Here is a 25,454-nt window from a genome sequence, read left to right as displayed (position 1 = left end):
CCGCAACCAGACAGGTTTCCAGCGCATTTTGCTTTTTATTACCACGCAGTAACACACACTACAGCTGCTGACTACCTACGACAGGGAACGCACGCACACAGGCACAAAAATAAAAGAATAAATTAAAATAAAACTGTGTAAAAAAACCCAAAAAAAACCCAAACCAAAACAATGGAGAAAAGGAGGGAGGCGAAAAAAAAAAAGTGAAAAATAAAAAGGAAAATGAAAAAGGGGTTGGGTACATTGAGCTTCTAGGTAGGACGTTTTTATTTGATCTCATGGCTGACGGACGGCTTCCAGCGCGGAGGAGGATGCGCGGTCGCGTCCCGGGGCCGCGGGCGCCCTGGCAGCCTCCTCTTCCTCCTCGGCTCGGCGGCGGGAGCTTCCCGAAAAGCACCTCCGAGGGACGCCCCGGCGGCGGGGGGGGACAGGGTGCGGGTCCCCGGTCAGGCCGGGCGCCCCGGAGGAAAGGCAGCGGGCGGCGGCGGTGGCTTCGGCGACGTCCCTAGAGTTCGTTTGGTGATGCCGCCTGTGTCCCCCCTTCCTCCCCCGGGTTTCTCTCCATGGTGGCTGCACCAGGAGCCTGTCCCTGCCTTAGTCGTTGGAGGTGACGTCGATGTCTTCTCCGCTCGACTGCTTGGTGGCGAGGCGCCATCGGTTGATGTGGTGGGAACCTTTCTTCTTCTGATCTGAGTCAGGTCCTTCCTCCTCCAGCTTCTGCCGTTTGTATTTCGTCCGCCTGTTCTGGAACCACACTTTCACCTGGGGGAGAGGGAGAGACGGGCGCTCGCAGGGGGTCCCGGCACAGCCGGCCCCGGCGAGGGATGGTGCTGCAACCAGGCTGTGAACTCAGTTTTCCTCGGAGACCAGCAAAAAAGAAGTCCCTGTCCCCCAGGAGCGCTCCTATGGCCACCGTGCCCTGCCTCGGTTTCCCCTCTGCCCACGGCAAGGTGGGATTGGGGGGCCAAATGTGGGGGGCTGCAGGGTGCGGGGTGCTGCCGCCTCCCAGCTCCGCTTTGCTGCACATTGCAGCCCTGGAGGAACCCAAGAGGGGTGAAGGACCCTCAATCGCACCCCAGGCACGGGGTCGGCAGGCACGTGGGACCGTCCTTACGGCACCGCAACCCGCTGCCCGTCACCCCAGTGTCTGGGCTGCGCCCTGATGGGCACGGCACAGCCGGAGCAGCTAAACCCAGCTTAACCCGTTTCATTTGGTCGCTGGTGTCAGGATGCCATGGGCACAGCGGCCGTGGCTCCGACGACCACGTGGGACGACACAGGGAGCCATCCTACAGCTCCAGCGAGGACCTGGGTCCCAGGGCCAGGGCGGCATCGTTAGGCTTGGGCTGCACTGTATAAACCAGGTAGCTCATTACAGATAGCTAATAATTACCATTATAGATCATTAATTTACCACAGTTAGGTTTCAGGAAACCTTTTCCACCATGGTGGTGGTCAAACGCTGCGCCAGGAGCCCAGAGAGGCAGCAGGGTCTCCATCCTTGGAGGTAATGCCCTCCTCGCCTGCCCGCGGCCCCGCGCGCCCTGCTCCGACCCCGCACGCCCTCCCTGCCGGCGCCGGGAGCATGACCCGTGGCGGGGCTGGACACGGCAGCACAGAGACGGCGGTCAGTTTGGGATGCTGAAAGCACCCACGCAGTCGGTGGTGTGGGATGCTGCGGGCACCCATGTGGCTGGCGATGCAGGATGCTGTGCAGGCAGGGATGCAGGACGCTGCAGGCAGCGGTGCGGGATGCTGCAGGCAGCGGTGCGGGATGCTGCAGGCAGGGACGCGGGATGCTGCAGGCAGGGACGCGGGATGCTGCAGGCAGCGGTGCGGGATGCTGCAGAAGGGATGCGGGATGCTGCAGGCAGGGATGCGGGATGCTGCCCGGCTTCCCAGGCCCCGCAGGACACTAGGTGCCGCTGCTCGGCCGCCGCTGCCAGCCCGGCACAGGCCAGGCTGAAGCATTTACCCACTTGCAGGTGGTGCGGTGCCCGCAGCCCCTCCAGCACCTCATCCCCGGGACCGTCACCCCCTTGCCCCTTCTCCTTCAGCATTAATTGCAGGCAGCGCTTGCTTTCTGCTCTGGAGCCTCGCGCAGCGCGGCGAAGGCCAGCGTTCCCACCTCGCTGCGTTCCCCAGGTGAGCAAAGCCCTTGCAGGGTGCCGCGCCGCCAGCGCAGGACGAGCCCTTGACTTTAAGGCATGCTCGGTCTATTGAAGCAGCTGCTTTATGGCACCGGTACATATTATAACCCCCCCGCCCTGGACTCAAACCATTTGCTTTCCTAGCTTTGGGGCATTGCTGGAACAATACTGAGCTGGTGCCTTTCATTCAACGACTGCAAAGCACTTTGCAAACTTTAATTAAAGCTCTCAGCCCTCTGGGAGCAGGGAAGTTGCCTTATCCCTAAATTATAGAAGGGGAAACTAAGGCATAAAGCAATTAAGATGCTTGACTGAGGCTCTGTGGAAATCCGGGGTGGGTGTGAAGCGGCTCCCGCATGTGAAGCCTTTCCTCCCCAGCTCGGAGAAACCCACCGGGGTACGGCCGTCTCCTGCGGGATGAGGCTCCCCTGCGCTTCCCGACTGTCTCGGCTGCGGGAACGGGGATGTTTCCAGGCTGGATGGGCTCCCCGACCCCTCCGATACCGTATCCCTCGCTCCAACAGGCCAGAAGCCACAATGAGAGAAGTGTGAGAACCTCACAGTGGGCACCGGGGGGATAAGCTGCCCCCTACGATGCCTCATCCTGACTCCAAGAGTAATTGGTTTAAACCCCCAAGCTCAGGGGGTTTTATCCCTTCCCAAACCCTCGCCGCATTAACCATTGTCATGCCGGGTGTTTGTGCATCTGACCGGTGCGATGCTCATGGGGTCCCTGCCCAGCCGCTCCCCAGGGCTGGCCGTGCCCTCCAGGGTCACCACCGGCCCCGCGCTCCTGCTGTGGGATGGGGACGGTCCCTGGACGGCTCCTGCATCCCGGTCCTGCCTCTAGCCGCAGCTCCCATCCGCTGCTTTGCCTGCGCCCGTGATGCGCTCCCACCCGTGCAACGCCCTGCGGGCCACCGCGGCCACCGGGAAATCACGCTCTGCTTCAGGGATGCCACCAGCACCCGGGGAAGTGGCTCTGCCCGAAAGGTGACGGTGCCATCACCAAGCTGGGGACAAGTTAAATCCGGTGGCTTCATGTGCGGCTCCCCTGGACAACGGCCCTGTGACCCAAACCCTGCCGAAGGCTGAGAGCACGGGGATGGGTCTGGATGGTTACTGAGAGGGGCCAACCCCGCTGTCACCTGGGGACACAGTGACACCGCTTGGGCTGTGCTGTCACCCGAAGGCGCTGCCACCTTGAAGGGCAGCGGAGCTCCCCGGGCATCAGCACTGCACCCTCGCCTACGCCTGCAGTCCCAGCCGGGACTTTTCTTCTAAAAACACCCCAAAACTTTGAAAAGCTTGGTTTTGGGGACGGGGGACCACCGCCAGTGCCAGCAGGCTCGGCCTCGGCAGAACGCAGGGTGCCCTGCGCACCTGGCTTTGCAGCGCGGCCGCTCTCCGGCTGTATCTGGGTCGCGCATCTTTCTCCTCCCGTGACTCCCCAGCATTCGCTCAGTTATTAGCGCTCCCGCCCATGCACCTGCGATGCCCGGCCGGCCCCGAGCCACCGGCCGGGGCTGCTGCGCCTCCATCCCTGCACGCACGACGGTGGGGGGGGGATGCTGGGACGTACGGTGTCTCCGTAATCACCCCAAAGCCGGGAGGGGATGCTGGGACATACAGTGTCTCCATCACCACCCCAAAGCTGCCGCTGGCAGGAGCCAGGCTGAGGCCTTTGCTTTGGGAAGGTGTTTTGAGGCCCCGAGCAGGGTTAGCAGCACGTGCCGCCGGGGATGGAGAGGCTCTGCTGGGAGATCCGCGCTGCCTCGTGCAAAATTAACTCAGGGAAGTTATTTCTCAGCCCAGTGCGCTCCCCCAGCGACCTGACGCCATGGGCGATGGGCACAGCGGGGTGACCGCCCGTGTCGCCCAGCCCAGCCCAGCCCGACCACAGCGTGGTACCCCCACCTCCTCCCCACTCCCCACCTGCCCGGCACAGGCGTCCCACCCCCGGCAGGCCACCCCGCTGCGCCCAGGCTGCCCGGCACCCCCGCGGCACGCCGACCGCCAGCCTCGTTAGGCCGTCCCGCTCACGCCCCGGCGTCCCCCCCAAACCCCACGGACGGCTCCCCTTGCACAGGCCACCCCGCACCCCCTGCGGAGCCTCCCTACGCGGACTCCAGCCTCATCCCGCTTCTCGGAGGCTTGCGTTTGCTTTGGGACCCTGCGCTGCTGCTGGATTTTCTCCCATTCCCTTTTTTTTGTTGTTGTTCTTGCCTGGGCCTGCCTTATCCCAGACTCACACAGCTCCTTGGTAGGAGAAAGGATGGGAAGGGGTTAATCAGCTCCACCCTTCCCCACCCGATATCCCAAGGCATTTCCCGAGCCATAGGTACCCCGACCCTTTCCGCCTTCCCCTGGGCTGCCCCGGGCGTTGCTCCCTGGCCGGGGGACCCGGAGCAGGCACAGCCCGAAGGGCAAAGCTCCCTTTTCCACTGGGAAAAGCGGCTGGGAATCGGGGCCAGGCACAGCCATAAAACCAGCAGCCCCTTCTCGGAGCGGCTAAACCCACTGGAAATTAATAAAGCACACCCGCCCGGGGGCTCGGACGGCGGCCGGCTGCCCGCAGCGGGTGGGAACACGCCTGTGCCACCCGGCGTCACACCGGGGCCGCGTGTCACCGAGGACGGGGGGTGGCTTTCCACGGGAGGTTTGCATGTGTGTAGGACGTGTCACTGGAGATATAATAATGATAATAATGATAATAATAATAATAACAACAACAACAACAACAACAATAATAATAATAACAATAATAATAATGATGATGCCTGCTTTTGGCACAGCCACCAGCCAGGCTGGCTCTCCCGCCCTGCCTGTCCCGGTACTTTGATGCCCATCCCCTATCGCGCCCCTCTGCACATTGAGGGTTATTTCCCTCCAGCTAATTAAAAAAAGATTTTTTTTTAAAAAAAGATTATTTTTCTAAAGCCACAAAGCCGAAAGGGAAAAAAAGACTTCCCTGCCGTCCCGTGGGCCCCCTGCCAACCGCTGCCGGTCCTGAGCCTGATGCCGGCTCTCCGGCCGGAGCCGTGGGGCTGCGGGAAGGATGGGAAGGACGGAGCGGCCCCGGCCCCGCAAATGCCTCCCGCCCTGACCCGCGCTCGCTCCCTGCCCGCAGGGGATGAATTACCCCGCGCCGAGCGGCTGCAGCAGCTTTCCAAAAACATGGCAATAATGTGCTACAAAACACGCTGCTGTGCATGAAAAAAAAAAAAAAAAAGATATAGATCTATATTGCCTCTCTCCATTTCTAAATCTCCACCCGGATTTAGGGACGGATGCCTCTGCTTTTTCCCCAATAAATTGCATTAGCGCATTGAGGCTCGGGGCAATGATGCGAAATCCACGGGACCCGCTGAGCTCCCCTCGGGCATCCCGCAGCTGCCCTGGCCGCCCGGCCACGTCGCTCTTTGTTCCCGGACCTTTGGGGTGGGTTTTTTTTTCCCTTTAACATCATTTTCAGCCCGGAGAGGTGACAGAAGCGGCAAGGGAAGGCCCCGAGCTGGGGTGCCAGCCGCTGCCGTGCCCTGCGAGCCGCAGGGCTGGGGCACTCAGGATAGCATCGGCATCGGGATACAAACGGCCTCCGGATTTGTGGCCTCGGTCCGTCCTCCCCGATATCGGCCCCTGCGGCTTCCCGCTGTCCCCGTGACAGGGACATTTTCCTGCCGGTAACTGCCCTCTCGCTGAGATGCCTTTGGAGGTTTTGCTTGGCAGAGCCTGGCCAGGGATGAGCCAGGCTGGTACCGGGAACACCCACAGCTCCAGCTTTATTTTCCAATTGAATTAAAGGATAAAAATTAAATTAATTCAGAACGTAGGCCAAACTACCTAGCCAGAATTTGGAGAAAACTTTCTCCATCGACTCAGTTACTGAATATGATGGGAAATAGCGTACCTTCGCCCGGAGCATTTGGGAATAGCCGCTCGCCAGGACAGCGGGCTTGGACACACGCAGCGATGCTCAGCCCCGACTCCCCTGTTTTCCCCCAGCACCGTACGCTTTTCTGCTTCCCTTCATCCCTATGGCCCTCCTGGGTCTCATCATTTCTAAATGTCTTCTCTAAAAATCAGAAAGGTCCAGCTGAAACCAATACCCGTCGGCAGGCGCCCATCCCTGCACCCATCCTAACCTGCGGGCGCCGTGGTGCTTGTACAACAGCAAAGCAGCACAACTGAAGGGCGTTTTTGCAGCTCTGCGGGGAAGGGTATCAGGCTGCTGCTCCTTTTTTAATGGGATTTTAAAAACCATATATTGCTCTCAGGAAAAACACCCCAAGCAAGCAAGAAATAACACCGGAGAAGCGCTCTGGAGAGCGGCACGACGCGAGACCTGCACCCCCAGCCTCAGGCCCTGCCGGGGACGACCGTAACGACCCAACGCCGCGGCAAAAATAGAACCCCAAACCCACCCTGAGCCACGCGAATCCGCACGGTTCGGCCGTGGTTTCCACGCGGGATTCCTGGATAAACCCAGCCGGGATTTTTGCAAAGCACAGCCTCAGCCCTGCACGGGGCCGGCGCTGTCTCTGCCGCCCGATGCCGAGCTGCTCCCACAGACGGATGGATGGACGGACGGCGGGACTGACGGTACCTGGGTCTCGGAGAGGCTGAGGCTGCTGGCCAGCTGCTTGCGCTCGGCGCCCACCACGTAGTGGTTCTTCTCGAAGGCCCGCTCCAGCCGCAGGAGCTGCGACGGCGAGAAGGCGGTGCGGATGCGCTTGGGTTTCCGAGCGAAGGGGCCGTGGAGGAGCAGGCTCTCCTGGGACACCTCGCTCCCTGCGGACAGAGAACGGCGTCAGGGTCCCGCGCCGGCACCCCCAGCCCGGCAGCGTCCCCTCTGCGGGATGCTGGGGAGACCAGGGAGGACAGAGACGGGGGTCCTGGGGGGCCATGGGTGCCTTCCCCACCCCAAGCTGGCAGCATTCATCCCCCCCAGCACCGCGGTGCTGTGGCCCTGCTCCCGCCCCGGCTGCCTGCGGTCCCACGGTGGGGCTGGACAGGGGGGCAACGGGAGGGGAGGGGAGAGGAGAGAGAAAGAGAGGGAGAAGGGAGGAGGCAGAGAAAAAACAGAGAGAAAGAGAGGGAAAGAAGATAAAAAGGAGGAGAAAGAGAGAAAAAGAAGATTAAAAGGAGAGAGAGAGAAAAAAAGAAGTTGAGAAAGAGAGAACAAGAAGGTAAAAAAGAGGAGAGCAAGAGAACAAGAAGATAAAAAAGATGAGAGAGAGAGAAAAAGAAGATTAAAAAGAGGGGAAAGAGAGACAGCCTAAGAAAATCACAGGGGGGGAAAAGACACAGAAAAGGAGAAGTGAGAAAGAAAGAAAAAGAAAAAGCAGACAGAAAGACGGACAAGAAGGAAAAAGAAGAGGGAAAGGGAGTAGGAAAGAAAGAGAGAAGGAAAGTGGGAGAGCAAGAAAGAAAAAGAAAGAAAAAGATAAAAAGAAAGAGAGAGAGAACAAGAGGGAGAAAAAGAAAGAAAGAAGGAAAGAAGAGAGAAAGAAAAGGTAGAAAGAAACGAAAGAAAGCAAACACTGAAGAAGGAAAAGGCAAGGCAGCAAGCCGGCAGGCGGGCACCGGCGGGAGGGGCAGGCGCAGGGGCAGGGAGCGGGGCGGGCAGAGGCCCGGAGCGGGGACCCCCGGAGCCGGGACCCCCGGAGCCTCCCCCGGGCCGCTGCGGCCGGGCCCGGGGCCGGGGCGTCCGGTCGGGGCGGCGGGGGCCGGGCCGGAGCCCCAGGCGCTGCCGGCAGCGGCCGCAACCCCCGGCGGAGGCGCCGGAGCCCGGAGGCAGGCGAGGGGTCGGTGCCGAGCAGATAACCCCCATCGGGGCTCCTCCGGCCCGGCCCCCGGGACCCCGGCATCGCGGCGGGGATGGGATGGGGAGGGGATGGGAGAGGAGAGGAGAGGAGAAAGGGACAGGACACAGACAGGGAAAAGAAAAGAGAGGGAAATAAGAAAAGGAGAGATAGAAAAGGAGAGAAAGAGAAGAAAGATAAAGGAGAGAGAAAAAGAGAAGAAAGAAAGAACATAAAGAAAATAAATAAATAAATAAAGGACAGAAAGAAAATAAAGAACAGAAAGAAAGAAAAGAAAGAAAAGAAAGAAAAGAAAGAAAAGAAAGAAAAGAAAGAAAAGAAAGAAAAGAAAGAAAAGAAAGAAAAGAAAGAAAAGAAAGAAAAGAAAGAAAAGAAAGAAAAGAAAGAAAAGAAAAGAGAGAAAGAAAAGAGAGAAAGAAAAGAAAGAGAAAGAGAAAAAGACAAGAGAGAAAGAAAGAAAAAAGAGAGGAAAGAAAGAGAGAAAAGAAAAGAAAAGAAAGAAAAGAAAGAAAGGGAAGAAAAGGAAGGAAAAGAGAGGAAAGCGATAAAATCAAAACCTCGCTGTGCAGCCGCGATCCGCCGCAATCCTTCCCTTCGTTCCCGAGCAGGAGAAACCCAAACCCCGGCTCCGCCGGCCGCGGGGCCGCGCAGGGAGGCGGCGGGGCCGGTCCCGTCCCCGGGAGCCCCGCGATGCCCGGCCCGGCCCCGGGCGTGCAGAGGCACCGAGCCCCGGGCGTGCAACGGCATCGGCGCCGAGGTGCGCAAAGGCGCCGAGCACCGGTGTGCCAATGCACGGAGCCCCGGGCGTGCAAAGGCGCCGAGCACCGGTGTGCAAAGGCGCTCGGCCCCGCCGTGCGGACGCCCGCAGCACCGGCTGCGCCCGCAGGCACCGCAGCAACAGGTTTTTGCCTCCGGCTCGGTCTCCCCCGGTCTCCCCGGTTAACGGGCCCGCAGCCCGCCCGTCCTCCGCGCCCCTCCGCGCCCCTCCGCGCCCCTCCGCGCCCCGGCGGCCGGCCGTGCCCGCAGCTCACCTTGGAAGCGATGCCCGAAGAAGCGGTTCCGCAGCACCCAGGGGTAGAAGTTGAGCGGGTCCCGGTGCTGGGGCCCGAAGAAGGAATGGGGGTGCGGTAAGGCCGACCCCCCCAGCTGGTGGGGCCCGACGGGCAGCGCCGGGTGCCCCACGGCCTCGGGGAAGACGAGCTCGGCGCTGCCGTAGAGGGCCCGGCCGGCGGCGGCGGCGCCCTGGAAGCCGGGGGCGAAGGCGGCGGCGTCGGCGGCGGCGGCGGGGCCGGGGTAGGCGAGGGCGGCGGGGCGCGGGGGCTCCTCGGGGCTGAGGTGGGTGTCTTTGCCCACCAGGGACTCGATGGTGAAGCAGCGCTTCGCAGACGGCTGGAACATGGTTTGAGCCGGGAGGGGAGGGACGGGGGGGCCCGGAGCGGGGCTGTTCCTCCGGTGTGTGTGTGTGTGTGCGTGTGCGTGTGCAAGAAACCTCCCCCCGGGCAGCGCGCACACACACGCACACACACACGCCCGCCCCGCCGCCCACCCGCAGGCGCCCACGCACCCGCAAGCCCCGGGCAGCCGGTACAAATACGGCCGGTACCTGGCGGGGCGCGGAGGAGGGGGCGGCCTCACCTGCTCGGGCCGGGGCAGGCAGGGCGGGCAGGGCGGGCAGGGCGGGCAGGGGAGGCAGGGGAGGCAGGGCGGGCAGGGGAGGCAGAGAGCGCCCGAAAAACTGGACTGGAGCCGCTCCCGCAGGCGCGCCGCGAAGTTCTGGGAGAGAGGCTCCGGCTGCGGGGTGGGTTTTTCCTTCTTCTTTAGAAAAAAAAATTAAAAATTCTTTAAAAAAAAATCCTTTTTTCTTTCTTTTTTTCTTTTTATTTTTTCCTTTTTCTTCTTTTTTCTTTTTATTTTTTCCTTTTTCTTCTTTTTTCTTTTTTCCTTTTTCTTTTTTCTTCTTTTTCTTCTTTTTGTTTTCTTTTTCCTTTTCTTTTTTCTTCTGTTTCTTCTTTTTCCTTTCTTTTTTCCCTTCTTTTTCTTCTTTTTCTTCTTTTTTCTCTTTTTCTTTTTCTTTTTTCCTGCTCTCCCTTCTTTTCCTTCTTTTTCTTTTTTTCCTTTCTTTCCTTCTTTTCCTTCTTTTCCCTCTTTTCCTCTTTTTCCTTCTTTTCCTTCTTTTTAAATAAAAAAAAAAATAGATACCCGCAGCGGCCGTTTGTAACTCGGCGGCTCGGGGAGCTGCCGGCCGGGTGGGAGGGAGGGAGGGAGGGAGGGGAGGTGAAGCCCTCCCCCGCGCCCCACCGCCGCTCCCCGCCTCCCGCGCAAGCTCCGCTCCCCTCCGCGTACCCCCGCCCCCCCCCAAAGGCAGCACCTTCCCCCGGACAAAAGCCCGCTCTTCCCACGGGTCCGATCCTGCACTGCGAATAAAAAAAATAAAGAAATAACCCCCCAAACAACCCAATAACTCGCGATTTCGGCTGGTTTTCCGCGGCGCGGGGGGATGCGCGGGGCGCGCAGCCCCTGCGCGGGCCGGTCCCGAGTTCACTCCGCAGTTTGGCTCTGCTCGGAGTTTTGCCGGCCCGCGGAGGCGGGGGCCAGCCCTCCCCTCCCGCACAAAGGGGGTTGAAAGTCTATTTTCCACTTGGCTGGGTTGAAATACCCCGCGCAGGCACCCGCGGATCCTTCCCCCCGCGGAGGGGAGAGCGCTGCTGCGCGCCCGCGGGTTTTCCGCGGAGAGGCTCCCGCAAAAGGCTGCGGGGAAGGGGGGGGGGGGGGGAAATACATGGAACCCCACGGAAAGGAAAGGCTAAAAATGGAGCGAGCGCGTCGCCAAAGCGCCTTTATTTTTATTTTTATTTTTATTTCTGAAAGAGAGAGAGGAAAAAATAATCTACGTTTTAAATATCTATTTAGATTAAAAAATGGAAATAAAGAAGCGGGGTTGGGTCAGCCGGCGGGCAGAGAGGGCACCGGGGCGCAGAGTGGGGAAGGGGAAGGGGAAGGGGAAGGGGAAGGGGAAGGGGAAGGGGAAGGGAAGGGAAGGGAAGGGAAGGGAAGGGAAGGGAAGGGAAGGGAAGGGAAGGGAAGGGAAGGGAAGGGAAGGGAAGGGAAGGGAAGGGAAGGGAAGGGAAGGGAAGGGAAGGGAAGGGAAGGGAAGGGAAGGGAAGGGGAATGCGGGGACAGCGCTGGGCTCAGACGCAAGAGCTCTGCCTGGCTCCGGACCATTTGTGGAATTTAATTTAAATCAATATAATTTCATTCAATTTAATTTTTTTTTATATTTTTTCTCTGGCTGGTTTCTTCCCCGCTGGCCGGGCCGGGGGTCGGCGAGGCGGGGGTGCGGACCCTCGGCCCTGCTCTCCCGCAGCCGCCCGTTGGGCCCGGGCGATGGCAGAGCCGTGGGCCGCGGAGCGCTGCGCGGGGCTGGGATTTCGTTTCGTGCGGATCTCAGCGGCTTTCAGCATCTTCTGCGAGGGGAAAAAGAAAAAGCCGGCCGGGTGCTGGCTGCTCACCACGGGAATCCCTGCCGGCAGCATCTCCCCTCCGCACCCTGTCTCCGCAGGAACATTTTTTTGGGGGAGCTGCTTTGGTTTGGGGGATAAATCACCCTGTCGGGAAATTGTAAACCTTTAAGCTGATTTTTTTTTCCCTGTTCGCCCCGGTGGTTTTCAGTCCCAGCTCGGTGTCCAGGCGAGGCTCCCTGGATGCTCTGGAGGGAGCTGGGAAGCTGCTGCACTGAAACCAGGAGAGAAACCCAAATCTGTCTTTACGTTTCTTTCCCCCCTGCCGCTCCCAGGCCTGCTCCCACCTCAGGACAATTCAGGCAGGATCTTTATCCCCCCGGGAATAAAACACAGACCCCCCGGGCGGGTGCCTTGCTCCGGCCCCCTGTGTCCCCGGCTTATCGAGAGGAAAACTTTAGTCCCTGCATCCCCGGGAGGAGGTGATGCGGGAGCAGCCTGCCTTCCCGCTGGATTTCTGGCCAGGAGGAGCTCTGGGTGGAGGAGAAAGACATTTTCTTTTTTAACGAAAGAGCGGCAGAGCGTGCCAGCGCAGCGGAGGGACGCGGCCGGCAGCGGCGGTGGGCAGGCAGGGCTGGGCAGGGGGGTGCTGCACCGGGATTAGGAGGTGCTGGAGGGGGAAAGGGGGGTCTGATGCCTGCTAAAATACAACAGGGAGGATTTTCCAAGGAGCAAACGAAAGAGGAATGAAGGAGAGGGAGAGGGGGACAGGACAGGCACCTAAAACTGGCCTTGGCGTTGGGGGTGGAGGGTCAGCTCCGGGGATGCTTGGGGATGGACAGACGGACAGCACGTCCGTCCCCATCCATCTGCGTCCCCCAGCCCTGCCCGGCGCTCGCCTGCCTGGACTCCAATCCCTGCCTGCACCCTTCCTTCCCTCCCTGCGCCGCAGCCCCGGCAGGAGCAGGCAGGCTTTGCCGGGGCCGGATCCGGCGCGCTGCCGGCAGCTGCAGTCCGGTCCCCCGTCCTGTTAATCTGTAACACATCGGCCTCCAGCATCAAAGGGCAGAATGTGGAAAATCAGGCCCCGGGCCCCGGAGCGTGGCCACGGGCGCAGCTTGCCGGGATGTTAAAAGTTGACCAGACTTCAAAGTGCGGGATCATTTCCTCCTCACCTCTCCCACCTGCTCGTCCCATGGGCACAGCTCCTCGCCCTGCCCCGGTTTCTTCTCAGCATCCTTCAAGTGCGACCCCGGCGTGAGGAAGGGAGGAATGGGGCTGGATTTTGGGCTGGGGGGATGAGGAGGTCCGGACCCTGCCTGTCCCAGGCTGCTCCCCCTTCCCTGCGTCATTGCCTTTTATTTTTTTTTATTTCACTTGCTTCAGGGATGTTCTGGATTGGAATAAGCTGTCCCTGCACAACCCGGTGGGCTTCAGCAGGTTATTCGTCTCGCCTGCCTCAGTTTCCCCTTTTTAAGGTGGTTTTGTCAACTGGTCCATCGATGGTGGATGGATGATGGATGGATGGAGATGACATGGGAATGGCGGGGATGGTGGTAGATATCTACATTGGCACGGATGGATGGGAGATAGCTCTAGTCTATGGAGTCAGGCTGATATTGAGAGCGGATCCCACCATCGAGCCCGGGAATGGGAAGCCACCCAGATCACATAGCTACGGGCTGGGAGAGCTGAGTCCAGCAAGGGACGATGCTGCTGGGTCCTCCCCCACCTACGCAATGGTCCCACTGGCTTTTCCATGGGGGCTGCGGCCACCCTCGCCTCTCCGGCATGGCCTGACTGGTACAGAAACCCTGCACAGATGTGGGCTCTGGTGTGACGGGTCCTGGTGGGCTTCTGACATACTCAGAGGTGGGAGATCTTGAAGGCCATTCGGTGTGGACACAGCTATGGCTTCGGTGGTGGCAGCCACACGTCATGAACAGGAATTTTGCACTTGCAAAGCAGACAGGATTTTGTGCCCAGCTCCTTGTAGCCATTGAAACCCGCAGCTCCTGAAAGGATCATCTCCAAGCCTTGAAACATCTTGAGATGATCGTGCAGATGCCCGTAGCCCTGATAAAGCCTTTCAGAAAGCTGCGGCACCCTCGGCCGCTGGTGGCAATGCCTGTCCCAGCGCTGAGGCTGTGCCCGCACCCAAGACAGAGGTTGCTCCGGCCGTTCCTGCTCGGCGAGGTGGTACCACAGGACCGCAGTTCGGGGAAGCTGTTGCGACTCATTAGTTGAAAGTGATGCGCAGAGGTTGGGAGCTTGGGGACCTTTCTCCTAACCTTGTGCCTGACCTTGGGGACCCCATGTCCCCTGTTTGCCCATGAGCTGAGTGGGGCAATGAGCCGGTTCACCCATGCTGGGGCCCACGGAGGGCAGCAGCACTGAAACACGGGAGTTTTGGGCAGCATCTGCATCTCCTGCTTGTGACATGACTTGTCGGAGCAGCGCTGATGCTGCAGGCACCAGCACCACACACGGCTCTGCGGGTGGCATCACCTCCTTGGGGACCCGCTGGGGTGACAGCAGGTACAGCATCAGGGGACAGAGCTGTGGGGGTCCCCGAGCCCTTCTCCGTAGCAAGGGGTGCAATCCTTCCGTCTCCGGGTGCTGGGAGCAAACCCAGAATGCTGACCCTGGTTTGTCATCCTGGTCCCTGGGGTGGCAGCAGCGGTGGGCGCGTGGCATCGCTGTGCCCTGGCCAGGAGCAGATCTCTCCCTCATCCCTGAGCCCGCCCTTTAAACCTCCTCAGGATGCCATGGCCAGGAGCTCCGTGCTTTAGCACTGTGATTCCTGGGGATGTTTTTGGGGGTTGGTACCACTGGCAGCACGAAGAAGAGCTCAGCCGCGGAGTTTGGGTTCAGCCAGCCCTCCCCACTGGTTTTGAGGGTGAAGACTGGTCTCCCAGCTAACGTCCCACCACAGACCTCCTCCCAGGGCTATAGAATGTCTCCCTTAGAAATGCTTTTCCATGCAGGGCAGGGTCATCGTTGCAGCAAAAATGTCTTTCTACGAGAGCTCGGGAAATTTCGACACAGGGAATTACGCCTCCAGCCCCAGGGAGGGTTTGGGTGCTCCCTCAGATGGCACGGGAGCGTGACTCCCACATCGGACCCCCCCCGGGCTCATGCTGGCTTTGCTCCAGCAGCTGAGAAAGCGAGATCCCCTGCGAGATTGCACCGTGTCAGGGGCAAAGAAACCACGGGGAGAGGGGCCGTCCCCGCTCAGATGCTTGGAGAGTCGCCCCGAAGCCCTGCGGGGACCGCGCCGCGTTATGTGAGGGGAGATCAGCGGACTTGGCTCCCGCTCACCTCCGCAACGTACCATTAAAAGGCACCAAGACGGTGTATCAGCCGCTTACATATGTTGCTTATAGGCGCCAAACTTATTAACACAATAAAACTGCTGCTTAGAAGCTTTCCTGCTTCCTTTCCCGCGTGGAGAGCATCAGCGTTGGAAGCACCTAGCTGCCTGGTATGGAAACACCCGGGGTTGCTTTTCATATGGCACCCGGGAAAATAAATATGTGAATCAGCCAGGGTCCCCCTTCCAGCATTTCCAGACCTCGTCTGTGAGGGCAGGGAGTTGGGGACACCTCAAAGCAGGGGGTTTTAAAGCCGGTCCTGGGGTGAAGCCGGTCCGGGGAGGCGGCGTGCCTCGGGGGGATGCCGGGGCTCGCGGGGTGCTCCTGGATGGGCTGGGTGCTGGCGGTCTCCTCCGATGCACAATGTTCCCAATCACTGGATCTTCCTCCCACTTTGCTTTGGAAGTGGTCGGAGGGGGACCCTGGCTGATTCACATATTTATTTTCCCGGGTGCCATATGAAAGGCAACCCCGGGTGTTTCCATACGAGGCAGCTAGGTGCTTCCAACACTGACATTCTCCAGGAGAAAAATAGGCAGGAAAGCTTCTTAGCAGCAGTTTTATTGTGTTAATAAGTTTGGCGTCTATAAGCAACATATGTAAATGACTGATATACTGTCTTGATGCCATTTAACATTATGTTGCGGAGGTGAGCGGGAGCCAAGTCTGCAGCATTTCAACTAATACGCGAGGAGCTGCCAATTCTGGTGGGTTTTTTTTCTTCCTTTTTTTCCCCCTTTTTTAAAATTTGAACAAGTTAGCAATCTGCCCGCGCCAAAATAATGACTCGGACCCTTCCATCTCCATTGCCGTTTCTTGGAAAACGGGTAAATATTGTGTTCATTTAGCCCTGGCGGCAACTCGAGTCCCCGGTGCTGGGATGGAAAATCCCGGCTCGCCGGGTATCCCGGTCCCCATCCCTGCGGCTGGGGAGAGGGGCCGGCGAGGAACAAGCAGAGCCGCTGCCAAACACAGCCATGGCTGTCGGTAGCAGAGGTGCCAATGTCTCCGGCTTCCCCCTTCCCCGGCAAGGGGGAAAAAAAAAGACAAGGGGAAAAAAAAATTAAATATAAAATGCCGTGAGTTTCTCCCTCTCGCAAGGAATTTTCAGTTAATTTATGTTGAATCAATGGTTCCTTGCAGTCATATGGATGGCAGGCTCCCAGCCATTATTAGTGTAAACAGATTTGTGAGCAGTATATTTAGCTGTTCCATATTGCTTTTAGGAAATGTGCACATTTCAATGGCGTATACTTAGAGAGGGCCATACCCTGCCACCGCTCTGCAGGTGGGGACGGTGCCGTGCGGAGGCGCCCGCGCTCCCGGCCTCCTCTTCCTCGCCTGAGAGGAAGCCCTGAGCTGCTGCGGGGGGTTTGGTTACCTTTGGAGGCAGCGGGGAAGGTCCGCTCCTGTACGTCCCACCTGTATTTCATCTGCAAAAAAACCCTGCAAAACTGGGGGGTTGCTGGTGGGGATGGTCGGGCTGGGACCACGCTCCCTGCGGGCCGCATCGGCCGCATCCAGCTCACAAGCGTGGAGACGGAGGTGTTTGCAGCAGGGCAGGTCCCTTGGGGTGGGTGCCCAGCATCGTCTTGATGCTCCAGGACACCCACCTATTCCCTGGAGCCCTGGGCAGTCTCACCAGCCTAGAAGTGGGATGAGCTGAGCCAGTGCTCAAGCACCATTGAGGGTGAATCCCCACGGGCTTGGCCACCTGTGCTGGTGGTGGGCACCCAACCCGGGACCACCCCAGGATGCAGGTGGCACATCCACCCAGGGACCATGCTGGGATGCTGGTGGCACATCCACCCAGGGACCACCCCGGGATGCAGGTGGCACATCCACCCAGGGACCATGCTGGGATGCCGGTGGCACATCCACCCAGGGACCACGCCGGGATGCAGGTGGCACATCCACCCAGGGACCATGCTGGGATGCCGGTGGCACATCCACCCAGGGACTGCCGGGATGCAGGTGGCACATCCACCCAGGGACCACCCCGGGATGCAGGTGGCACATCCACCCCGGGACTGCCAGGATGCAGGTGGCACATCCACCCAGGGACCACGCCGGGATGCAGGTGGCACATCCACCCAGGGACTGTGCTGGGATGCAGGTGGCACATCCACCCAGGGACCATGCTGGGATGCAGGTGGCACATCCACCCAGGGACCACCCCGGGATGCGGGTGGCACATCCACCCCGGGACTGCCGGGATGCAGGTGGCACATCCACCCAGGGACCATGCCGGGATGCCGGTGGCACATCCACCCAGGGACCATGCTGGGATGCCGGTGGCATGTCCTCCAGCCACACCGTGGGTATGGGGCGCAGCGGCCACATCCCTGCCACGCAGGGAGGGATCTGGACCCCCCCCTCCGCCGCCTGAGCGACTGATTTAAGAAAGTTGTTGTGCTGGGGAGAAGCGCCAATCTCGAGAGGTTTGGGGCCAAAATGTAAAATGCACTAAAAAAGAATCCCCAGATTTCAACAGAATGGGTGTAAAATCCCAGCCAGCGGCGCCGTGAGGAGCCCTCCAAGTCCCGCGGCACACCTTGCACGCCGCCAAAATAACCCAGAAACGCCGAATCCTGAACCCGCTGCCGATTCACACGTGCCGGGACAGCATGAAATGTGGGTGCATCCCCCTCGGCCAAGGAACTGGGGCAGGATATGGCCCTGGGGGCTTTTGCTATTTTAATTTTTCCTGCCTGCTTGCCTGCATGCCTGAAAATAGCTGCTGCGAGCGGGCTGGCACGGGCGGCGCGGAGCATCGCCAGCCTCCAGCGGCACGGCGGTGAAAGGATTTGGGCAACGTCTCACCATGGCTACCCGGGCCAGGCAGAAGTATGCCGGCTCCGGGGGGAGGGTGCCGGCCCCTTTCATGGAGGAGAAAGCCGCGACATCAGGGCTCTGTTGTTGGATGTCACCGTCTCCCTCCCGCCAGTGTGAAAAATCAATTAGGAAGAATTAGCGACGTGTCAACGGGCGTTGCGCGGGGAGAATTACAGGCCCCGTCCTGCACACCGCTACGCGGTTCACCCAGGAGAAGGTGGCAGCGTGTCACCGCTCCCTCGACCGTCCCCACCACCCCAGCACCATTACAGCCCCAAAACCATGATGCCCAGGCATCCGAATCTGGCCCTGGGTCCCGATTTCCAGACCAGGCGCTCGGCTGTGCCCTGGAAGCCGCGTGCTGTCCCGGTGCTTCCTGCCTCAGTTTCCCCGTCCCTGGGACGGGGCTGGGCTGGACCGCAGCCCCTGAGCCCCGCAGCATCGCTGGCTGGAGGTGGCGAATCTTTGTCCCCCCTTGGAGCCCATCCCCGTGGCCCTGGGACTGGAAGCGGTTCAGCGGGAGCGTAACTCGCACCGTGTTGCCGCTTTTCTCTTCCCTCCTCTTCTGCATGTGTGTGTGTATATATATAAATAAGAAGGGAAAAAAAAATCCCAAACTCTGATTAAAATCCCTTTTTTTATTCACCTGCCCATCTTTCCTCTGTCTCCATCTCCCATTCTATCCAAACTCATAATTAATCGCTCAAGGCAAAAGTAATGAATGTTAATTGGCCATCTGTACAAAGACTAATTAAAATCTACCATGCTGGGGATTAAAACATACCTATAGCAACTGCCTGAATTGAGAATGAGACAGAGGAGAGATTGAGAAAACAGCTGAAAGGCTTGTGCAAAACGCAATCTCGCTTAGGTGTGAGATGAGTTGTAACTCGGAGATCTGAGATGCTTTATTATTAAATTAAAAAAAAAAAAAAAAAGAGGGGGTGGGGAAGAAACTTCTGAGCTGAGCCGGGAGATGGTTCAATGGGAAGAAAGGCCGCGGGAGATTTCAAAGGCGGAGGGACACCCTTTGGACCCCAACATTTTGGGTTTGGTTTGGATGAGGATAATAGCCACCCTCTCCCCTCCCCGCCGGGAGAAAATATTTTGTGGTGTTTTCAGCTTTTTAGGGTTTCTGGATGTGAAGAAACCACACCGGGCACTGGGAAGCTGCTGGGCCGGAGCGGGGAAAGAAGCATCCCTCGAATTTGAAGAGTTAGGGATGGAGAGTGCGCGGCCCGATGGAGGGCATCGCCGCCGGCCGGGCATCCGGCGGCACGGTCTGCATCCCGCTCTGCCCCGAAGCCGCCTCGCGCCCGCGGCCGCCCTGCTCCGCTCCCGGCCCCTTCTTTGTCCTAAATCCTCGGCTTTTCAGGTCGGCCGCCTCTTTGTTGCAGGGAGGGTTTAGGAGTTGGAGGAATAGCGCAAAACGAATAAGCCAGCGCTAATTATTTGCGGGGCTGCTCCTCCTCCTCGCCGCAGCCCCGACGAGCCCCCCGCTCCCCACGCAGAGCCTGGATCCGTCCCACCCGGCCGAGGTGTCCCCTCCGGCGCCGGTGACACGGCTGGAGGTGGCAGGGGGTGCCCGGGGGTGCAGGGCAGCCAGGGGGATGCTGGCCGGAGGCTGGCAGGGAGGCTGGACCCTCTCTCCAAATGGGGTTCCCCCAGGCTCAGGGCAGCTCTGGCACATGCAAAATGCCATTTTTTTAGTAAAAAAAAAAAAAAGAAAAAAGTGCTTTTTCTTCAGCCAAAGCTGGGGGTGGCTTTCTGCTAGAAATCACCAACCTGCGGCTCCACCGCCTCGTGTCCCCGAGCAGCTCCAGGCCAGGGCTGTCCCCATCCATCCCACGTGCCAGCTCCGATGCCACCAAACAACCCATTTTTTAATCCCGGGCCCCCGGTGTTTCCTTGCGGGAGCAGCCGACCGCATCCCCGTACCCCTGCCATGCTGGGGACCACCACCGCTGCAAAGCATCCTTCCCGGGGGCTTTTTGGGGTTCCCAGCGGGGGGTGATGGGGAGGCGCAGGGAGGCCAGGCGTCCCCCTGCCCCCCGAGTGCGCTGATACTTCGCAGCCTCGCTGGAAGCACCCGGGTTCGGCTCTGCTCTTGTTTTCTCAGATTCGGCTGTGTTTACTCCCAACACGAGTGACCGCTGTGGCCCTATTATGGGAGCGGCTGACAGCTCGGCTGACAAGTGTGCTCGCGGCAGGAATGTGAATGTGGCTCCCGGCCTCGCCGCGGTGCCTCGGCGGCAGCTTTGCCGATGGTGGCACGGGCAGGGTGAGGCCACGCTGCCGGCTGGGTGACGTGAGATCCCTAAGGAAGGAGCCGCTCTGGGTTTCCCATGGGATCCCACGTGGGATGGGGCGCTGTGAGTGATGGGTGCAGCACGACTTGCTCATCCTTTCTGGTCTAAACCCCAGTGCTGAGCATCTGCCAGAGTCCCCCAGCGTCCTAACGGGAAGGACCAGGATCCGCCGGGATTATTCGGTGCTTGGGGAAGGGCTGAGCCGTCGGCACAGGAGGGTTTCAAGGCCAGGTGGAGGATGATGGGCAGCAGAGGTGGTGCAGGATGGGACGTGGAGGAGGAGGATGGATGCGCTGAGCTGAACCGGCAGCTCTGCTGAAGGAAAGGGGACAGGGAGCACCCAGTGTTGGGACCGGCCAGTGTCCCCAAATTCCAGGGGAGCCATGGGAGCAGCTCAGCCACAGCCTGCCTCTGGCTCGGCACTCAATATTCAGGGAAGGACGCTGGAAATGCAGCCGGCTGCATCCCACGTGGATCAGCGGCAAACGGGACAAAGTCTGGCTTTGGGTGCTGCATAAAAAAACAGGGAAAAGCCTCCTATTTCTGGCAGCTCTTTCCCACCAGGGTGGAGGTGGCTGTTGGTCTGCAGGGCCCGGTTCGACCACTGTGGATTTGGTGGGTGCAGGGCAGTGCCAGGAGCGATGGCAAAGCCAGGGATCCAACACTGATCCCGGCTTAGTGCCCAGCCCAGCAAGTCCAGCTGCTCTGCCCGTGGCGGATAAAGATGGTTTAATTAATCACAGATCATTTCTGCAATGTCCCCCCATTAACCTCCATAGCAGACTAAATAATAACTCATTAAAGGCATTTGAAGCTCACAGGAACAGGACAGTTTACCAGCAAACCCGCTGCTCTTTGGCTCTAAACCGGGTTAATCTGTCATCTCTCCTTGCTGGACCAACGGGGCCCCTGTTACACATTAAATGGCTGCTCCAGGGGACATGGCCAGCCTGGAGCTGGTCCTTCTCCTTCCTTAACGCTAAGGCCACCAAAACCAGGGGACAGCATAGAGGGGAGAAGAATAAAAGCAGATCAGCAGGCTGAGAGTGAGGAGGGCGAAGGGTTACAGGCAGGAGAACGCGCGAGCAAGCGTTCAGTCTTGGGGAGGAAAGTCAGTGAGAACCGTGCCAGCTCAGCAGAAAGATGTTTGTTGTTCTAACCCTCTGGGGCTCAGTGAACATCCACCAAATCCCCACCACGGCCCTGAGAAGACCCTGCAAAGCTCCTGACTTGCTGCAGAGACAGGTGGGAGGCTTTGGGATGGCTGGTTGTGTGTCTAGGAGACACCTGAACCATGCGTGTGGCATGGACTTAATATGGGGGATCCCCCCATCCCAGGCATCCCCCATATTAAGTCCCTGCCACGCACATGGCATGGGTGTCTCCAAGGGCATCTCAGGGGTCTCTGCACACAGGACGGGGGTCCCTGGGTGGGAAGCGTGGGCACCACCAGACCTTTCCCCTCTCCCCAGGAGCACCTTTGCCGGAGGAACAGCTCATTTACCTTTGGCCTCGTGTCCGGAGGCGGCTGCTTGTTTGGGCACGCGGCGTCCTGGCCAAAAGGCCCGTGCTCAGCATTTCTGGCTACCGGATGGGAAAATAAAGATGGTCTTCTCCCCTCTGCTGAGAAAACTTTAATAAGGGGCAGAGGAGCCTGGCTGCAGCCTATCACCCCGCTGAGCCGGGGGCAGCCCAGGTCAGCAGCCGAGATTTGGGAGGTCGTTGGGTGCGCACCAGTTTTAATTTGGGAAGCTTTGGGGGGGATTTAGCAGGCTCGCCCTTGCCGCCGTCCCAGGGACCTGGTCACACAGGCAGAAACAAAATCCCAGCAGCGACTTTGCCTTCTTTCATAACCCAGTTCCCCGCATTTCACCACAGGCACAAAGGGCACAGTGTCTCCCCTGGCATGGGGAGGGGGCTGGGGAGGGTCCCGGGGACCTGGGGCCGGTCGCTTGGACGGTGTCACCCCTAAGCATCGCACAGACGCTTCCCTTCCTGCCCCAAAATGCTATGGAGGCCATTGTAGGGGCTTTCTGTAGCGCTTCGATAGGGATCTCACACGGGGAGGCATCTGCACAGCCCGCGCTCCAGCCTTGTCTCCCCCCATTTACCAGGGCTCAGGGACACACCACACCTTCACCACCATCCATCCGTTACAGAAACCGCTGCAGCCGGGAAGGGCCCAGCGCTGGCACCATGTCCATCCCTCTGCTTTGCCCCTAGCAGTGAGTAAAATGATTTTCTTGTAAGTAGGTGAGCTCAGAGCAAAGGGGGGACATGGGGGGACAGGCTGTCCCATGGGAGCCCTTGCAGCCACGCACTGGGAGAGTGGGGCTGGATGGGGCTGGACAGCCCGTCCTGGGGCTGCCATGACCCCCAGCACTTTGCTCCAGGGATGGGATGGGACGGGAAGGAAAAAGCAAAGGGGGAAAAAAAAGGGAAAAAGGGGTAAAATGCCCTGCGCAGTATTTTGCTGGAGGAGGCAGGGTGGGAAGGCAGGCTGGCGGGGGGCTGGCGGGGAGGCAGACCCGCTTGCAGGGACCCCTCATGCTAGGCAGCATTTTGGGCTTGACGAGGCCCAGTTTACCCCTGTCAGGGAGAACAGAGCCCGTGGCCCCTGCCTGGGATGGAGGAGGTGATGGTTCCTTTCGGGGTGACTCCCTTCAGCCGCAGGGTTCATCCTTAGCCCATGGGAAAGCACTGCCCGAATATCGGGGCTCCCCGAGGGCCGGGCATGTCAGCCCCATCAGATACACTTTGCCAGGTGAGCTGGGAGCTCCTGTCTCTGAAATTAGGAGAGGTCAAAACTTTTTTTTTAATACCCCTTTTTCTCCCAGTTGAGCCTCTGGCATGGTCCCATGGCTCCAGGACATGGAGCCTTAATTTAAAAAAAAAAAAAAAAAAAAATCAGTCGTCACAGGGACCTGTGATGAGATGGTGCAGAGGCGGGAGGGGAGCCTGAGCCTGCACCCCGCTCCATCCCCACCCAGCAGCCCCTTGCTCTTCCAGAGGCACCCATGCGCTCACCCTCCGGACTCCCTGCTCTGGCTGCTGTCCGTTACCCGGTCTCGGTACGCCCTCAGCTGGTCACAGAAAATGCTAGAAAAGGGAAGAAAAATATTTCATCTCGTTTTGCCATTGCATCTCACAGCACCCATGGGTGCACAGATGTCAGCTGGACCCACGGGGATGGGAGTTGGGCCCGCTCCCTGGGCAGGGGATGCTGGTACCCAGGGGATGCCGGTACCAGGGGGATGCTGGCACCCAGGGGATGCTGGTACCCAGGCGATGCCCTGAAAGCATCACGGCATTTCTCCTTAGCCAGGGGATGCTGGCACCCAGGGGATGCTGGTACCCAGAGGATGTCCTGAAAGCATCACGGCATTTCTCCTTGGCCAGGGGATGCTGGCACCCAGGGGATGCCCTGAAAGCACCGCATTTCTCCTTAGCCAGGGGATGCTGGCACCCAGGATGATGCTGGCACCCAGGGTGATGCTGGTACCCAGGGAATGCTGGTACCCAGGCAATGCCCTGAAAGCATCACGACATTTCTCCTTGGCCAGGAGATGCTGGTACCTGGAGGATGCTGGCACCCAGGAGATGCCCTGAAAGCATCATGGCATTTCTCCCTGGGCAGAGCTCTGCTCTTGGGGCAGGAGTCAGAAGCTCGGCACATCCCTGGGGGTTACGGAACGATGCCAAATGCCTAAACACACGCACAGTGAGTCCAAGGGGATGAAACCCCTAAAAATTAAAACACCCGGGAGACAGCTTGGAGCGCAAAGCGTGGAGTGGCCATGCTGAAGACAAACATACCCCATTGAACTGCGAGCCCATGGTTGCTTCACCAGCAGAATTCAGCAGCGTGAGCCACAGCACATCACCGCAGCCGTAGGATGCGCACTTGGTACGCGCTTGATGTTTGCAACAGGTTTCCCCATCCAGCAGCTGCAGAGTTTCCTGGGTGAAGGGACAGTGACACCAAGGCTGAGTTTTGCTCCTGCTGCCCTTGGGCTGCCCCCGGGCACCAGGGGAGAGAGAAAAGGGAGTGAAACGTGACCCAGCACAAGACAGACGTGGACCTGTTAGAGCAGGTTCAGAGGAGGCCAGGAAGATGCTCCGAGGGTGGCACAGCTCTGCTGTGGAGAGGCTGAGAGCTGGGGGGGTTCAGCCTGGAGAGGAGGAGGCTGCGGGGAGACCTGATTGCAGCCTTGCCGTGCTTAAAGGGGGCTTAGAAGAAAGATGGGGACAGACTTTTTCCCAGGGCCTGCAGTGACAGGAGGAGGGGCAATGGTTTTAAACGGAAGGAGGGTAGGTTTAGATTGGATGTAAGGAGGAGATTTTTTACAGTGATGAGGGTTGTGCGACACTGGACCAGGCTGCCCAGAGAAGCTGTGGGTGCCCCATCCCTGGAAGTGATGTAAGGCCAGGTTGGACGGGGCTTTGAGCAACCTGATCCAGTGGAAGGTGTCCCTGCCCATGGCAGGGGGACTAGCTGATCTTTGAAGGTCCCTTCCAACCCAAACCATGCTATGAATCAAATCCAGGGTTTCATTAATGGTGTCATTAACGTTGTGTGCAGCAGGATGTAAGCACCTCACTATTTAAAGTCAGCATTCCCAGCCTATGTATGCTCTCTTAGGGGAGAGGTTTGGGTTGGAGAAGCGCCTGGTTTCAAGTGGCACCTCTGTGACACAACTCCTCACGCAGATGCTCCAAGAAGACACACGGAGCTGCTGATACACCCCCAGCCACTGCGGGGTGGTCAGACCTCAACCAAGTATGCACAGTCCAAAAATAATCCTCCCCCTTGGGTATCCCAGCTTTTAATGTGTCTTACCCCAAAGAACCCATCTGCATCTCCCACCCAGCTGGTACCAAGTTGTCCCCATGCCCAGGGCAGCCCTGTCCCCAGCACCCGCCCACCTCCTCCTGCCATTTGGGGCTCCTTGAGCCTTTTCGGGGGGCTCTTCCACCTGCAGCCCAGCCTCTGGCCAGCCCGGGGTCTGTGACCCGGTAAGGGCAGGACTTGGGACCCCCAGCTCTGAGCACTGCCATTATTTTTTTGCAGAGAATCAGATTCCAAAAGAGGGTTTCTGCCCAAGAAGGGCTGTGACAAGCCCATACGGGTACAAAGTGAGGAGATGGGGGAATTTTAGCAGCAGCAGGTCCATCCAGGTTTCACAGACCGCACTGAACACCACCAGGCATCAAACCCCAGAAAAACAACTCCTTGCTACTGCAGTGAGCAGCAGAGGGGGTTTGGCTAATAATGAGTTTCACAGGCAAAGAGGGAAGATGAAACCAAGCAGCAGACTAGCTAGAGAGGCTTTCTTGAGCTTGACAGGATTAAGTTAACACAGAGTTAATGAAATGGCTCAGAGATGGAAGAAGAGGACTCCAGGAGGGCATGCGTGGTGCCGTGTGGGATGAAGACAGTGCTTAACCCAGGCTCTCCCCTCTCAAAAGTTTACCCACTTGTGAACATACAGCAGAAGACCCA

General features: G+C 59.0%; 1 protein-coding gene across 1 annotated transcript; it reads right to left on the bottom strand.

The window, feature by feature from the left end:
* Positions 1-234: 234 nt before the first annotated feature.
* On the bottom strand, positions 235-9,781 carry EMX1 (empty spiracles homeobox 1). Its single transcript, XM_087736780.1, has 3 exons — positions 9,007-9,781; positions 6,757-6,941; positions 235-762 (listed from the first exon to the last, which is right to left on the bottom strand). Exons 1-3 carry the CDS (start codon positions 9,371-9,373, stop codon positions 595-597), a joined length of 720 nt encoding a protein of 239 aa, XP_087592906.1. The 5' UTR covers positions 9,374-9,781; the 3' UTR covers positions 235-594.
* Positions 9,782-25,454: the final 15,673 nt, after the last annotated feature.

This window comes from Nipponia nippon, unplaced genomic scaffold, assembly GCF_047370975.1.
Source record: "Nipponia nippon isolate SJK-2023a ecotype South Korea unplaced genomic scaffold, ASM4737097v1 scaffold_6, whole genome shotgun sequence".
Taxonomy (NCBI): domain Eukaryota; kingdom Metazoa; phylum Chordata; class Aves; order Pelecaniformes; family Threskiornithidae; genus Nipponia; species Nipponia nippon.
Note: the sequence above shows the minus strand (reverse complement) of the source record. Positions and strands in the feature narration are given on the sequence as shown.

What these genes read in the sequence shown, in the direction of transcription:
- EMX1 (XM_087736780.1), bottom strand. Translation starts at nt 9,373, where the DNA reads ATGTTCCAGCCGTCTGCGAAGCGCTGCTTCACCATCGAGTCCCTGGTG. An exon ending in CTTCGGGCATCGCTTCCAAG is followed by an intron (nt 6,942 to 9,006) that starts GTGAGCTGCGGG and finishes CTCTGTCCGCAG; the next exon opens with GGAGCGAGGTGTCCCAGGAG. An exon ending in TCAGCCTCTCCGAGACCCAG is followed by an intron (nt 763 to 6,756) that starts GTACCGTCAGTC and finishes CCTCTCCCCCAG; the next exon opens with GTGAAAGTGTGGTTCCAGAA.